This window comes from Anguilla rostrata, chromosome 7 (assembly GCF_018555375.3).
Source record: "Anguilla rostrata isolate EN2019 chromosome 7, ASM1855537v3, whole genome shotgun sequence".
Taxonomy (NCBI): domain Eukaryota; kingdom Metazoa; phylum Chordata; class Actinopteri; order Anguilliformes; family Anguillidae; genus Anguilla; species Anguilla rostrata.
The window spans coordinates 760,422-772,623 of NC_057939.1; the positions used below are offsets into that span (position 1 = coordinate 760,422).

Sequence of the window (12,202 nt, forward strand, 5' to 3'; positions counted from 1 at the left end):
CAAATCTGCAACACAGAAGCAAGGGCTGCTGGGTAGCTCATCCCGTTAAAGCACTGATCCAGTGCATGCAGGGGCCATGGAATTCTGACCATGCCACAGGGACACTTAACTGACTGCAGTATCACCCAGGGTTAGGGAGGCTTCAGCTGAGGGGGCAGTGTCAATTTCTTTCTCTCACACTCCTCTTTCTCTCTCTTTCCCTCCCTTTCTTTCTCTCCACAGGTTTATGAGGCCCAGCTGGAGGAGGTAGGAGACATAACAGCACTGTCAATAAAAAATAAAACCTAATAATAAGAAGAACTAGAATACTATTATTATTAGTAGTACTGGTAGTAGTGGTAGTAGTAGTGCCACCCCCCCACCGACCCCCGACCTCCGACCTCCGAACCCCCGAGGAAGAAATAAGAATCACAGTAAGGGAATAGTCACATGACTGGAAGGACTGGTCTCATGACTCAGTAGCTGAACGGTTACAACCAAAGAGGATGGAACCTGTTTTACTCTTTATTTCTCTTTCAACCTTCACAAAGAGCCAAAAGCCACTGAAGGAGAGTCAAGAGGCCTTGCTGGCAAAGGTAGAGGAGCTAACTGAGCAGCTGAAGCAAGAGAGGCAGAGAGCTCTGTGCCTTGAAGGACAGCTCACCACTGCCACCTTCTCAACCCAAGCCCTGGAGGAGGTACTGCAGCTCCAGCACTTAGACTTAAGTGGCCACCTTCGCCACCGCCAAAATGAAAAAGAGACTCACACTAGTTTTCCCGCCCCTTTTGCTCTGTGTGTCCTGTTTGGTCCTCAGCATTGTGTCCTGTGTGTCCTGTTTGGTCCTCAGCATTGTGTCCTGTGTGTCCTGTTTGGTCCTCAGCATTGTGTCCTGTGTGTCCTGTTTGGTCCTTAGCATTGTGTCCTGTGTGTCCTGTTTGGTCCTTAGCATTGTGTCCTGTGTGTCCTGTTTGGTCCTTAGCATTGTGTCCTGTGTGTCCTGTTTGGTCCTTAGCATTGTGTCCTGTGCACTCTATTCATTTATTTACACTTTGATGTTGTAGAGCGCTTTGGTCAATGCAAGTTGTTTTTAAATGTGCTTTATAAATGAAGCTGAATTGATTCTCTTTCTCTCTCACTCTCCCTTTCTCCTCTCTCTCCCTCTTCCCCCCCTCTCTCACCCCCTCTCACTCTCCCTCTCTCCTCTCTCCTCTCTCTCGCTGTCCCTCACTCCCCCCCTCTCTCGCTGCCCCCCTCCCTCTCTTGCTCCCCCCACCCCCCCCCCCCCCCACCCCCTCAGCTGCAGGAGCGCTTGAGTGATGTAGCAGGAGAGAGGGATCTTCTAAGGCAGAGTTATGACAGGCTGCTGGAGAGGTAAGCAGACCGGAAGGGTCTGTGTTATTACTGTATCATTACTGAACTATTGCAGAATTATTACTGATTAATTACTCTATTATTACTGACTTATTGCTGAGTTATTCCTGTATTATTACTGTATTATTACTAAATTATTACTGTAATATTGCAAATAAAAATAAATAATGGGTACATTATTTGAGAACTGATTTGGCAAATTCAGTACTGAATTCAAAAATGGTGCTAATGTGCTATAAATAGAATACTACTTTTAACTGATCACATTGATATTTTATTAAAATTCATCTCATTTGATGCCTCACACTGTCCTTCACTGCCCTTTGTACACTACATGCTCAGAAACCACCTTTTCCACCGGATGTCTGGATGTCCACATGCAGCAATGTGTCAATCAAAAGCCCCACCGAGTGTTCTGCACTTGGCTATACTTGTCTGAAGCTATCACAGCCAATCAGAATCATGGGCCACCCCCCAACCGAACCAACCCCCCCCCCACCCCCAGCCTGTTAGCACAGAGCCATCTGCACATAATCTCTAGACCAGGTGGGGAAAAAGACATCCCCCCATAATCCTATGAGCTCATTATAATTATAATGTAGCTGTGCTCTCAAACCCTAACCCCAGTCCCCACAAAAAATCTCTCCATATTTTTGAATTAATTAAATTATAAATAGAAAATTAAAAGAAAAATCCATCTGTATGCACAGAACCAGCAGACTGAGCTCCTGCCTGTCTCTCAGTACAGAACCAGCAGACTGAGCTCCTGTCTGTCTCTCAGTACAGAATCAGCACACTGAGAACCTGCCTGTCTCTCAGTACAGAACCAGCACACTGAGCACCTGTCTGTCTCTCAGTACACTGAACGCACAGAACCAGCAGACTGAGAACCTGTCTGTCTCTCAGTACAGAATCAGCACACTGAGCACCTGTCTGTCTCTCAGTACACTGAACGCACAGAACCAGCACACTGAGCACCTGTCTGTCTCTCAGTACACTGAACGCACAGAACCAGCACACTGAGCTCCTGTCTGTCTCTCAGTACACTGAACGCACAGAACCAGCAGACTGAGCACCTGTCTGTCTCTCAGTACACTGAACGCACAGAACCAGCAGACTGAGCTCCTGTCTGTCTCTCAGTACACTGAACGCACAGATCCAGCACACTGAGCTCCTGTCTGTCTCTCAGTACACTGAACGCACAGAACCAGCAGACTGAGCACCTGTCTGTCTCTCAGTACACTGAACGCACAGAACCAGCAGACTGAGCTCCTGTCTGTCTCGCAGTACACTGAACGCACAGAACCAGCAGACTGAGCTCCTGTCTGTCTCGCAGTACACTGAACGCACACAACCAGCAGACTGAGCTCCTGTCTGTCTCTCAGTACAGAACCAGCAGACTGAGCTCCTGTCTGTCTCGCAGTACACTGAACGCACAGAACCAGCTGACTGAGCTCCTGTCTGTCTCTCAGTACAGAACCAGCAGACTGAGCTCCTGTCTGCCTCTCAGTACAGAACCAGCACACTGAGCACCTGTCTGTCTCTCAGTACACTGAACGCACAGAACCAGCAGAGTGAGCTCCTGTTTGTCTCTCAGTACACTGAACGCACAGAACCAGCAGAGTGAGCTCCTGTTTGTCTCTCGGTACACTGAACACACAGAACCAGCAGAGTGAGCTCCTGTTTGTCTCTCAGTACACTGAACACACAGAACCAGCAGACTGAGCTCCTGTTTGTCTCTCAGTACACTGAACGCACAGAACCAGCAGACTGAGCTCCTGTTTGTCTCTCAGTACACTGAACACACAGAACCAGCAGAGTGAGCTCCTGTTTGTCTCTCAGTACACTGAACACACAGAACCAGCAGACTGAGCTCCTGTTTGTCTCTCAGTACACTGAACACACAGAACCAGCAGAGTGAGCAGAACGGCAGAGAGAGAGAAGGGGCAAAAGGGCTGGAGCAGAGCTGGAGGGCAGAGCTACAGCAGCTTGAGGAGAGGCTGGAGGCGGAGCAACAGGAGAGAGAGAGGCTAGAGGAGGAGAAGGAACGGATGCGACAGGAGAAGAAGAGAACTGAGGAGGAGATCCAGAGGGAAAGAGGTGAGACTGGCATGTGTGGTGAGATTGGCCATTTCCCATGGCAGATCTTTAACCTGTTACTCAATTCATGGTCCTAGAGGGCTGAGATCTACTGCTACTATGACATGCCTTACAGCCAAAGCCAGGGAAATCCTGATCTAACTTTATGGGCATTTTTCAGTGGTTGAATTGAACCTTAGTTAATCTCCTTAAATTGAATCCCCTAAACGTTTCTGTATCCTCTTGTTTACTGTTGCAGAGACTTCAGACTCACTGAGAGAGAAGCACAGTTCCCTTGAGCAGAAAGTTTTACAGTACAGAGAGGAAGTGACATCACTGCAAGAGAGACTGGATTCCGTTACAAAGGTCAGAAGTCAAGAAAAAAAAAAGTCCAGAAAATTGACCTTTGAATCAAGCATGTACACCGAGAGAGTGACATTTTGCACGGTGTGAGCAGTGCCTGTCTGTTACTGTGGGAGAGCAGTGCCTGTCTGTTACTGTGGGAAAGCAGTGCCTGTCTGTTACTGTGGGAGAGTAGTGCCTGTCTGTTACTGTGGGAGAGCAGTGCCTGTCTGTTGCTGTGGGAGAGCAGTGCCTGTCTGTTACTGTGGGGAGAGTAGTGCTGGTGGGAGTGAGAGAGGGTCAGAGGAGGGCGTGGGGGTGTAAATATGAAATATGGCCGCTCTTTTAACAGCAGTCAGTAGGGAGGGGAAATGGCCTTAGCTGGGGGGCAATCTGTATTTACATGTTGTCTGAATGTTAACACAAACTTCTAAAGGAGCTGCTTTGTCCCTGGCTGCTTTCCCAGGCATGGCCCTCAGGGTGAAATGATGACCTGTCCTATAGCATCTCATAAAGCTGCTCCTATGCCAGGACCCATTTCTGACAGTACTGCACAAACAGTGATAAGATGCCTCATTTTGCAGAGGACATGGCTGCAGCTCTCTCATCCAGTTTACCCTTCTGTTTCTCCCCAACTCTCTCAATTTCTCTCTTTTCCTCAGGAGTTTGACATGAGCGTGGAGGATTTGAGTGAAACTCTTCTTCAGATCAAGGTTTCTCCATTTGAATCACTCATTACAATTTACAAAATGTCACTGCTAAAACTCTCTCTCTCTCTATCACCCCATTTCTACTTTCTGTGCTCCATTCTCACCAGGCATTCAGGCTTCAGAGGGAGGGAGAGGACAAGCTGCAGTTCCTGCAGCCTGATGGGAAGGTGGAGGACTGTTCTCGAGAGCTGACCAGCCTGCAGGCGTCACACGCAGAGACTGTGCTGGAGCTGCACAAGTGCAGAGACATGCTACTGCTGCAACACCGCATCAACACTGAGCTACAGGTACACACACACACACACCGCATCAACACTGAGCTACAGGTACACACACACACCGCATCAACACTGAGCTACAGGTACACACACACACACACACCGCATCAACACTGAGCTACAGGTACACACACACACACACACACCGCATCAACACTGAGCTACAGGTACACACACACACACCGCATCAACACTGAGCTACAGGTACACACACACACACACCGCATCAACACTGAGCTACAGGTACACACACACACACACCACATCAACACTGAGCTACAGGTACACACAATCACACACCGCATCAACACTGAGCTACAGGTACACACACACACACACCGCATCAACACTGAGCTACAGGTACACACACACACACCGCATCAACACTGAGCTATAGGTACACACGTACACACACACACTCCATTCACACTGATCTGCAGATACACACTCTTGAACACACACACACACACACATATATATATATATATATATATATATATACACACATACATACATACGTATTTATATAAACTGTTTGAACATGCAGTTGATATTTGAGCTGTTTTGTGAACTTCTTTAGGGGGAGTTAAAGACTGTGATAGAGGGATCAGAAACAGAGAGGAAGGAGAACAGAAAGCGACTGATAGAGAAAGACAGACTGCTGGAGAGAAGAGCCCAGAGAATAACCACCTTGCAGGGTGAGGCTATCTTCCTTAGAACACTAATATAATCATTTCAATGAGTCAAACAATTTTTGAATAATTGCATGCTACATTGTTTTAAATGCTCCTTACAGTATCATAATTACTGTTGTTCCAAGGTTAAACTCACCAACTAACTGTGGTCATTAAAGATCTTGGGATACATATCACAAAGAATAGGGGTTCCTCGGGGTCCCAGCAGAACTCCCAAACCTTGACTCCAGCCTGCTTCCCAGTCATTCCGCAGTTTAACAGTCTCCACAATAAGCTTTCCGTTCTTTCAGATCATGAAAAGCTCAACATGAACACAATCCATCATGTTTACCTGAAAACAGCTGCAGGTAACTCAGTTCTGTACCTTTGGTTTGTCTTCACAGCTCAACTCAAGGAACTGGCCTACAGTCCCAAAAACTACAAACGGTCCATACCACTTCAGTACACCTGGGCGGGGGGGGACAGAGAAGTGGCTGAACAAGTGGAGGATGATACCATATTTTCCCAGTTGCGGGGGGGAGAGTCTCTGCTTGAGATCCACCTCAGGGGGGCTACCTTCACCCCCAAGGGGCTCCGGACCATGGGAAGGGGGCGGGACGAGCCCGGGACCGGGGGTGAGGACAGAGGTCAGGAGGTCGTGACCTTCTGCACTTACTCTTTCCTGGACTTTGAGACGCACTCCACACCTCTGGTTTGTGGGCCCCAGCCAAATTATGGCTTCACGTCCCGCTACCCCCTGTCAGCGCGTGACCTGGGGCAGGTCAGGGCGCAGGGGGGCAGGGTCAGGGTGGAGGTGCACCAGGCGCTGGGGGGGGTGCAGTTTAGGACCAGGGGGCGGGCGTGGATCCCCCTGTCTGAGGCAGCAGAGAGTGTTGAGCAGCGACTGAATGGAAAGGCAAATATTACAGGTAGGCCTGATACACTGCCTCACCTACAGAGCCTCACCTACACTACCTCACCTACAGAGCCCCACCTACACTACCTCCCCTACAGAGCCTCATCTACACTGCCACAGCTACATTACCTCACCTACAAAGCCTCACCTACACTACCTCACCTAGAGAGCCTCACCTACACTGCCTCACCTACAGAGCCTCATCTACACTGCCACAGCTACATTACCTCACCTACACTACCTCACCTAGAGAGCCTCACCTACACTACCTCCCCTACAGAGCCTCATCTACACTGCCACAGCTACATTACCTCACCTACAAAGCGTCACCTACACTACCTCACCTAGAGCCTCACCTACACTACCTCACCTACACTGCCACAGTTACATTACCTCACCTACAGAGCCTCACCGACACTGCCTCCCCTACAGAGCCCCACTTACACTGCCTCCCCTACAGAGCCCCACTTACACTACCTCACCTACAGAGCCTCACCTACACTACCTCACCTACACTGCCACAGCTACATAGCCTCACCTACACAGCCTCACTACTGAGCCTCGCATTGATATAGGGGTTCTGTGTCTGGCATTCTAAACAGGTGCAGCAGGGGAAATTTTGGGGGTGCTGGAGTACTGGGTGCACCTGTACCCCCCAACGGAGCTGAGGGACACACTGGCTGACAGACGGACAGCCGCACCCACCCTCTCTCTCCACACTTTGACCTGGGAGGAGGGGGTGACTGAGGTAAATATTACACGCCCATCATATCAGCTAGGCCTGAGTGGGAAGTGCTCAAACAGATCTTTCTGCATCACAGAGACACGTCAGGGCCTGTCACAAAGAGCACTAGTGTTTATGAATCATGTCTGCAGCTTCTGTAGTGTGTGTGTGTGTCTATGTCTGTGCCTGTGTGACCGTGTGTGTGTGTGTCTGTGTCTGTGTGACCGTGTGTGTGTGTGACTGTGTCTGTGTGACCATGTGTGTGTGTGACTGCGCCTGTGTGACCATGTGTGTGTGTCTGTGCCTGTGTGACTGTGTCTGTGTGACCGTGTGTGTGTGTGACTGTGTCTGTGTGACCATGTGTGTGACTGTGTCTCTGTGTGTGTCTGTGTGTGTGTGTGTGACTGTGTCTGTGTGACCGTGTGTGTGACTGTGTCTCTGTGTGTGCCTGTGTGACCGTGTGTGTCTGTGCCTGTGTGACCGTGTGTGTGTGACTGTGTCTGTGTGACCGTGTTTGTGTGACTGTGTGTGTGTGTGACTGTGCTTGTACAGGAGCCCTTTGACTATGGCGGAGGGATACCTAATGAATTGGAAGTGGTGTTGGACCGTTGTGTGGGCCTCAGTGCACATTGGCCGGGACTACTTCCGGACACCTACCTGCTGTACCGCCTGTACGACCTGCCCCCCCACGCCACTCCCACAATCCCCGGCAGCGCCGACCCGGTGTTCGGTGACGTGGTGTCCTACCCCCTGGCCGCGACCCCAGACCTGCTGCTGTACCTGCGGGGGGGCAGTCTGTGGGTGTACGCCTTTGACGACAGGGACGACCAAACTGCCAGCTCCTATCTGGCCAAAACCCCCATCCCCCTGCGCAACCTGGCCACGGGACGCCCAATCAGAGGTGTGTGTGTGTATGCATGTGTGTGTGTGTGTGTGTGTGTGTGTGTGTATGCGTGTGTGTGTGTGTGTGTGTGTGTGTGTGTGCGCATGCATGTGTGTGTGTGTGTGTGTGTGTGTGTGTATGCATGTGTGTGAGAATGTGAGAGTGCGCATTTAATGTGGATCCCCATGTCTTTGGCTGAATCTGATGGAGACTATGTACAGCATCTACTTCCTGTCAGGTAACTCTGCATTGCCTCCACTTCCTGTCAGGTGACTATGTGCTGAGAGATGCAGGCGGCTGCCCCCATGGCATGGTCAGAGTGTCTCTCCGATGGAAGTACCCCTTCCAGCCTCCGCAGGTGCTGCAGAGCACAAGGGAGGGGACTGAATCCCCAAAAACCGCAGTTGCCAAACCCAGGGTAAGGTGTGCGTGTGTGTGTGTGTGTGTGTGTGTGAGTGTGCATGTGCGTGTGTGAGCGTGTGTGCGTGAGCATGAGCATGTGTGTGTGCGTCTTTGTGTGTGAGCGTGTGTGTATGCAGCAATAGTGAGTGTACAAATATGATAATAAAGGGCAAAATTCTCCCTTTCTCTGACAAAGGTTTGACAAAACTAGAGACACTTACTGTAAACAAAGATACTTTGTACACACATTTAGCTTACACATACACACATACACACTGAGCTCCTTATACTTACACATACACATGCACACACAGAGACACAGACACACGCTTTAAATGATGAGATTTAATGTTATCTAGGTAAATAATAAATCGCTCTTATGAACATTTTCCTCTGGTTGTCCTCTCTAGCCCCGCCCCCCACCAATCAGGCTGCGAGGATGTCAGAGAACCACGCCCCCCAAGAATCCTGAGCCAGTTAAAACTACACGGCTCCTGTCACCTGACCAGGGCACACCCCTCCTTACACCAGAACCAGCCCAAGCAACACCTCTCCAATCCCAAGCACAAAAAAAATCCACGCCCGTGAGGTCACCTGAGCTCAAAAGGACCACGCCCCTTAGGTCACTGGTCCGAGAACGAAAGGCACCCCGGACTCCTTCAGCATCACCTACAAGGGGTCTCTCGACTGATCCCCAAATACAGGTGAGAGAGAGGGAGAGGGGGGAGAGAGAGAGAGAGAAGGAGAGGGGGGACAGTGAGAGAGAGAGAGAGAGACAGATGGATGATGGAAAGCTTGAGGGATGCAAAAGGGAAGAGAGGGAGAAGGAGCAGTTAAATATCCATTTTCGCTCTGTGCAGGAAGTCCAGTCGCCAGAGCAGGAAGTGGAGGAGGAAGTGGAGGAGTTGGTTGTTGAAGGTCTGGAAGAGGAAGAGGACAGGAGTGAGAAAGGTAAAACTTACCAGTCCACTGCGGTGGTGCGAACAAAGAGCAGTGTGTTAGCGTGCTTATCACTATGGCTACTACAGGCGTACAGACCATAATAATACTGCTACTACAGGCATACAGACCATAATAATACTGCTACTACAGGCATACAGACCAGAATACTACTGATGCTACAGGAGTACAGACCATAATACTACTGCTACTACAGGCGTACAGACCATAATACTACTGCTACTACAGGCGTACAGACCATAATACTACTGCTACTACAGGCGTACAGACCATAATACTACTGCTACTACAGGCGTACAGACCATAATACTACTGCTACTACTGGCGTACAGACCATAATACTACTGCTACTACTGGCGTACATACCATAAGACACAGGGCATCTGCAAATGGATGAGTGATCTAGACAAATGTCTCTGCCAGCTCCTTTGGACAACGAGGTTACTGAATCCAGTGAATCACAAGCTTCCTCTGGCAGTGATATCATCATTGTACCAGACCCTACAAGAGTTGCTACAAAGGTAAGGAGCTCCCCAGAAGCAGAGAGGAAACAGGCTGACTGCAGATGTGCACACATGCTCCCTACTGCAGGGGTGATTCCAGCAGAATATCTACAGATGCACTCTGGGATATGCAGTCACACCAGCACCACACTCTCTCAGACCGATGGCCCATGTTGTAGTATAAGGGGCTGCTAAGACACACAGCTGGGTGTTTGAGATTTAGGAGGGAATGAGTTTGTTATTGCTTCCAATCTCCCATATTATCTGCCTCTATAGAGATAAACTGCTGTGTGAAAATCACTCCCATATCACCCCTCCCCCGCTCTTCCTCTCTCTCTCTCTTCAAGGGGAATAAACTGAGAGTGGAAATCCTTTCCCTGTCACTTGACCCCGCCTCCTGCGTTGCCCTCGACCAGTCAGTGCAGCGTGTCTATGTGGAGTACCGCCTCCTGGGCGTTCCCATGGAAACCACTGAGACTCCCATATCTCTACGGAAACCAATTGCAGGAGAGGAGATACATTTCAACTTCATACGAGGTTGGTTTTTTTGTGTGTGTGTGTGTGTGTGTGTGTGTGTGTGTGCACATGCTTAAAGTCGATTGTACATCTGTATGTAGTGTGCGTGTCAGTGAACTGTGTCTGTACCCTACAGTGCTCTATGTGGACATTGTCAGTGAGCTGTGTCTGTACCCCAGTGCTCTATGTGGACATTGTGTCAGTGAGCTGTGTCTGTACCCCAGTGCTCTATGTTGACATTGTGTCAGTGAGCTGTGTCTGTACCCCAGTGCTCTATGTGGACATTGTGTCAGTGAGCTGTGTCTGTACCCCAGTGCTCTATGTTGACATTGTGTCAGTGAGCTGTGTCTGTACCCCACGGCGCTCTATGTGGGCAGTGAGTCAATGAGCTGTGTCTGTACCCCACAGTGATCTATGTGGACAGTGCTGAGGCAGCCCCTCTCAGACAGTACCTGTACACCATGATGGAGGGCACTGACCCCAACCAGGGCAGGTAAGGGGCGGTGTAGGGCAGGTGAGGGGCAGGGCAGGCCAGGGCAGGTGAGGGGCAGGGCAGGTAAGGGGTGGGGCGGGGCAGGGCAGGGCAGGTGAGGGACGGGGCAGGCCAGGGCAGGTGAGGGGCGGGGCAGGGCAGGTAAGGGGTGGAGCAGGGCAGGTATGGGGCGGGGCAGGGCATTTAAATGAGCACAGCGCAGGTCTGCTGGGACGGTTTCATCATCAGGCACACAAAACTAAATTAAAATAGTGATTCTAGTGGCTTAAACATTTGATTAATCTTCCCACGGTCAGAAAAAAAACACTGCAAACTGCCAGTAAGTCTCCAGCACCTAAACCCTGCAGACGCTCAGTGTGACAAATTCACCACTAAAACACTTCACCATGACAATGTGACCTCTTCAGCAACTGCAGTCTTAACATCCCGTATATTCCCTTCCAGGTTAAAGTTCACAGTTGTGAGTGAACCAATGGATGAAGAGGAACAGGAATGTGTGGACATTGGCCACGCTTACCTGGATTTGAAGGAAGTGCTGCTGACAGGAAGTGATGTCACAGAGCGCCAATTAGACAGTGAGAGCCATGCAGACTCACTGAATGAAAAAGATTCACACAATGGCTGTGGGGAGATGAACAGCGATTATATGCATGTGAAAGCCTTTCCTCCATCACTCTCTCCTTCTCTTTCTCTCCTGCTATCCTGTTTCCACCTGTGGCCCTACCTGCTGTGTCTCTAACTCCCCTGAAACAGACCGCATATTACCACAGAATCATGCCAGAACAACCCAAAGAAACAAAGTAAAGCAGAACGAGCATTTCAACACCGTGTCTCTTTATTTCTGCTCACGGTTCCCTCTCTCTCTCTCTTCCTCCCCTTTTCTCTCCCTCCTCCTGTCATTCTCTCTCTCCTAGTCATGGGTGTGGGTGAGGAAGAGGAGGACACGGTGGGGAAGCTGAAGGTCTCGCTGGAAGCAGCTTGGGCCCTGAAAGAAATCTACTGGGAGCATCGCGGCCACCGACAGAGAGAGGGAGAGACTGAGGAGGACGAGGAGGAGGAGGAGGAGGAAAAGAAGAGAGGAGAGAAGGAACAGACCCAAGATGATGATGATTTTTAGAAACTTGACTGAGTGTGCTAGAGTCAACTGTGAACACACACAAGCAGGGACAATATCACAAATAATGAACAATAATACACTATTTATAAAACTAAATCCCCCCCAATAAATGTGCTTCTGAACTACTAACTAAATGGTGGCACCATTCACTTCGCACCGTATGTTGTTTATGAAACACACTACATACATGTGTGAATCCCATGTTACTTATGAAATACAGCACACACATGCATGTGTTTAAAACACTGCACATA

General features: G+C 49.7%; 1 protein-coding gene across 2 annotated transcripts in view; it reads left to right on the top strand.

Annotated features, from left to right (window-relative positions):
- Positions 1–12,082, top strand: part of rpgrip1 (RPGR interacting protein 1) — a 15,703-nt gene extending 3,621 nt beyond the window's left edge. For both annotated transcript variants that reach the window (XM_064342214.1, XM_064342213.1), the window contains 19 exons: positions 223–246; positions 531–677; positions 1,278–1,351; positions 3,243–3,451; positions 3,690–3,796; positions 4,435–4,485; positions 4,590–4,769; positions 5,341–5,458; positions 5,839–6,363; positions 6,953–7,098; positions 7,627–7,975; positions 8,227–8,375; positions 8,770–9,063; positions 9,220–9,310; positions 9,743–9,840; positions 10,170–10,359; positions 10,747–10,831; positions 11,276–11,406; positions 11,746–12,082. In XM_064342214.1, coding sequence (XP_064198284.1) covers positions 223–246; positions 531–677; positions 1,278–1,351; positions 3,243–3,451; positions 3,690–3,796; positions 4,435–4,485; positions 4,590–4,769; positions 5,341–5,458; positions 5,839–6,363; positions 6,953–7,098; positions 7,627–7,975; positions 8,227–8,375; positions 8,770–9,063; positions 9,220–9,310; positions 9,743–9,840; positions 10,170–10,359; positions 10,747–10,831; positions 11,276–11,406; positions 11,746–11,948 — 3,171 coding nt within the window. In that variant the 3' untranslated portion in view covers positions 11,949–12,082. The remainder of the gene's footprint in view (positions 1–222; positions 247–530; positions 678–1,277; positions 1,352–3,242; positions 3,452–3,689; positions 3,797–4,434; positions 4,486–4,589; positions 4,770–5,340; positions 5,459–5,838; positions 6,364–6,952; positions 7,099–7,626; positions 7,976–8,226; positions 8,376–8,769; positions 9,064–9,219; positions 9,311–9,742; positions 9,841–10,169; positions 10,360–10,746; positions 10,832–11,275; positions 11,407–11,745) is intronic.
- The last annotated feature ends 120 nt before the right edge of the window (positions 12,083–12,202 follow it).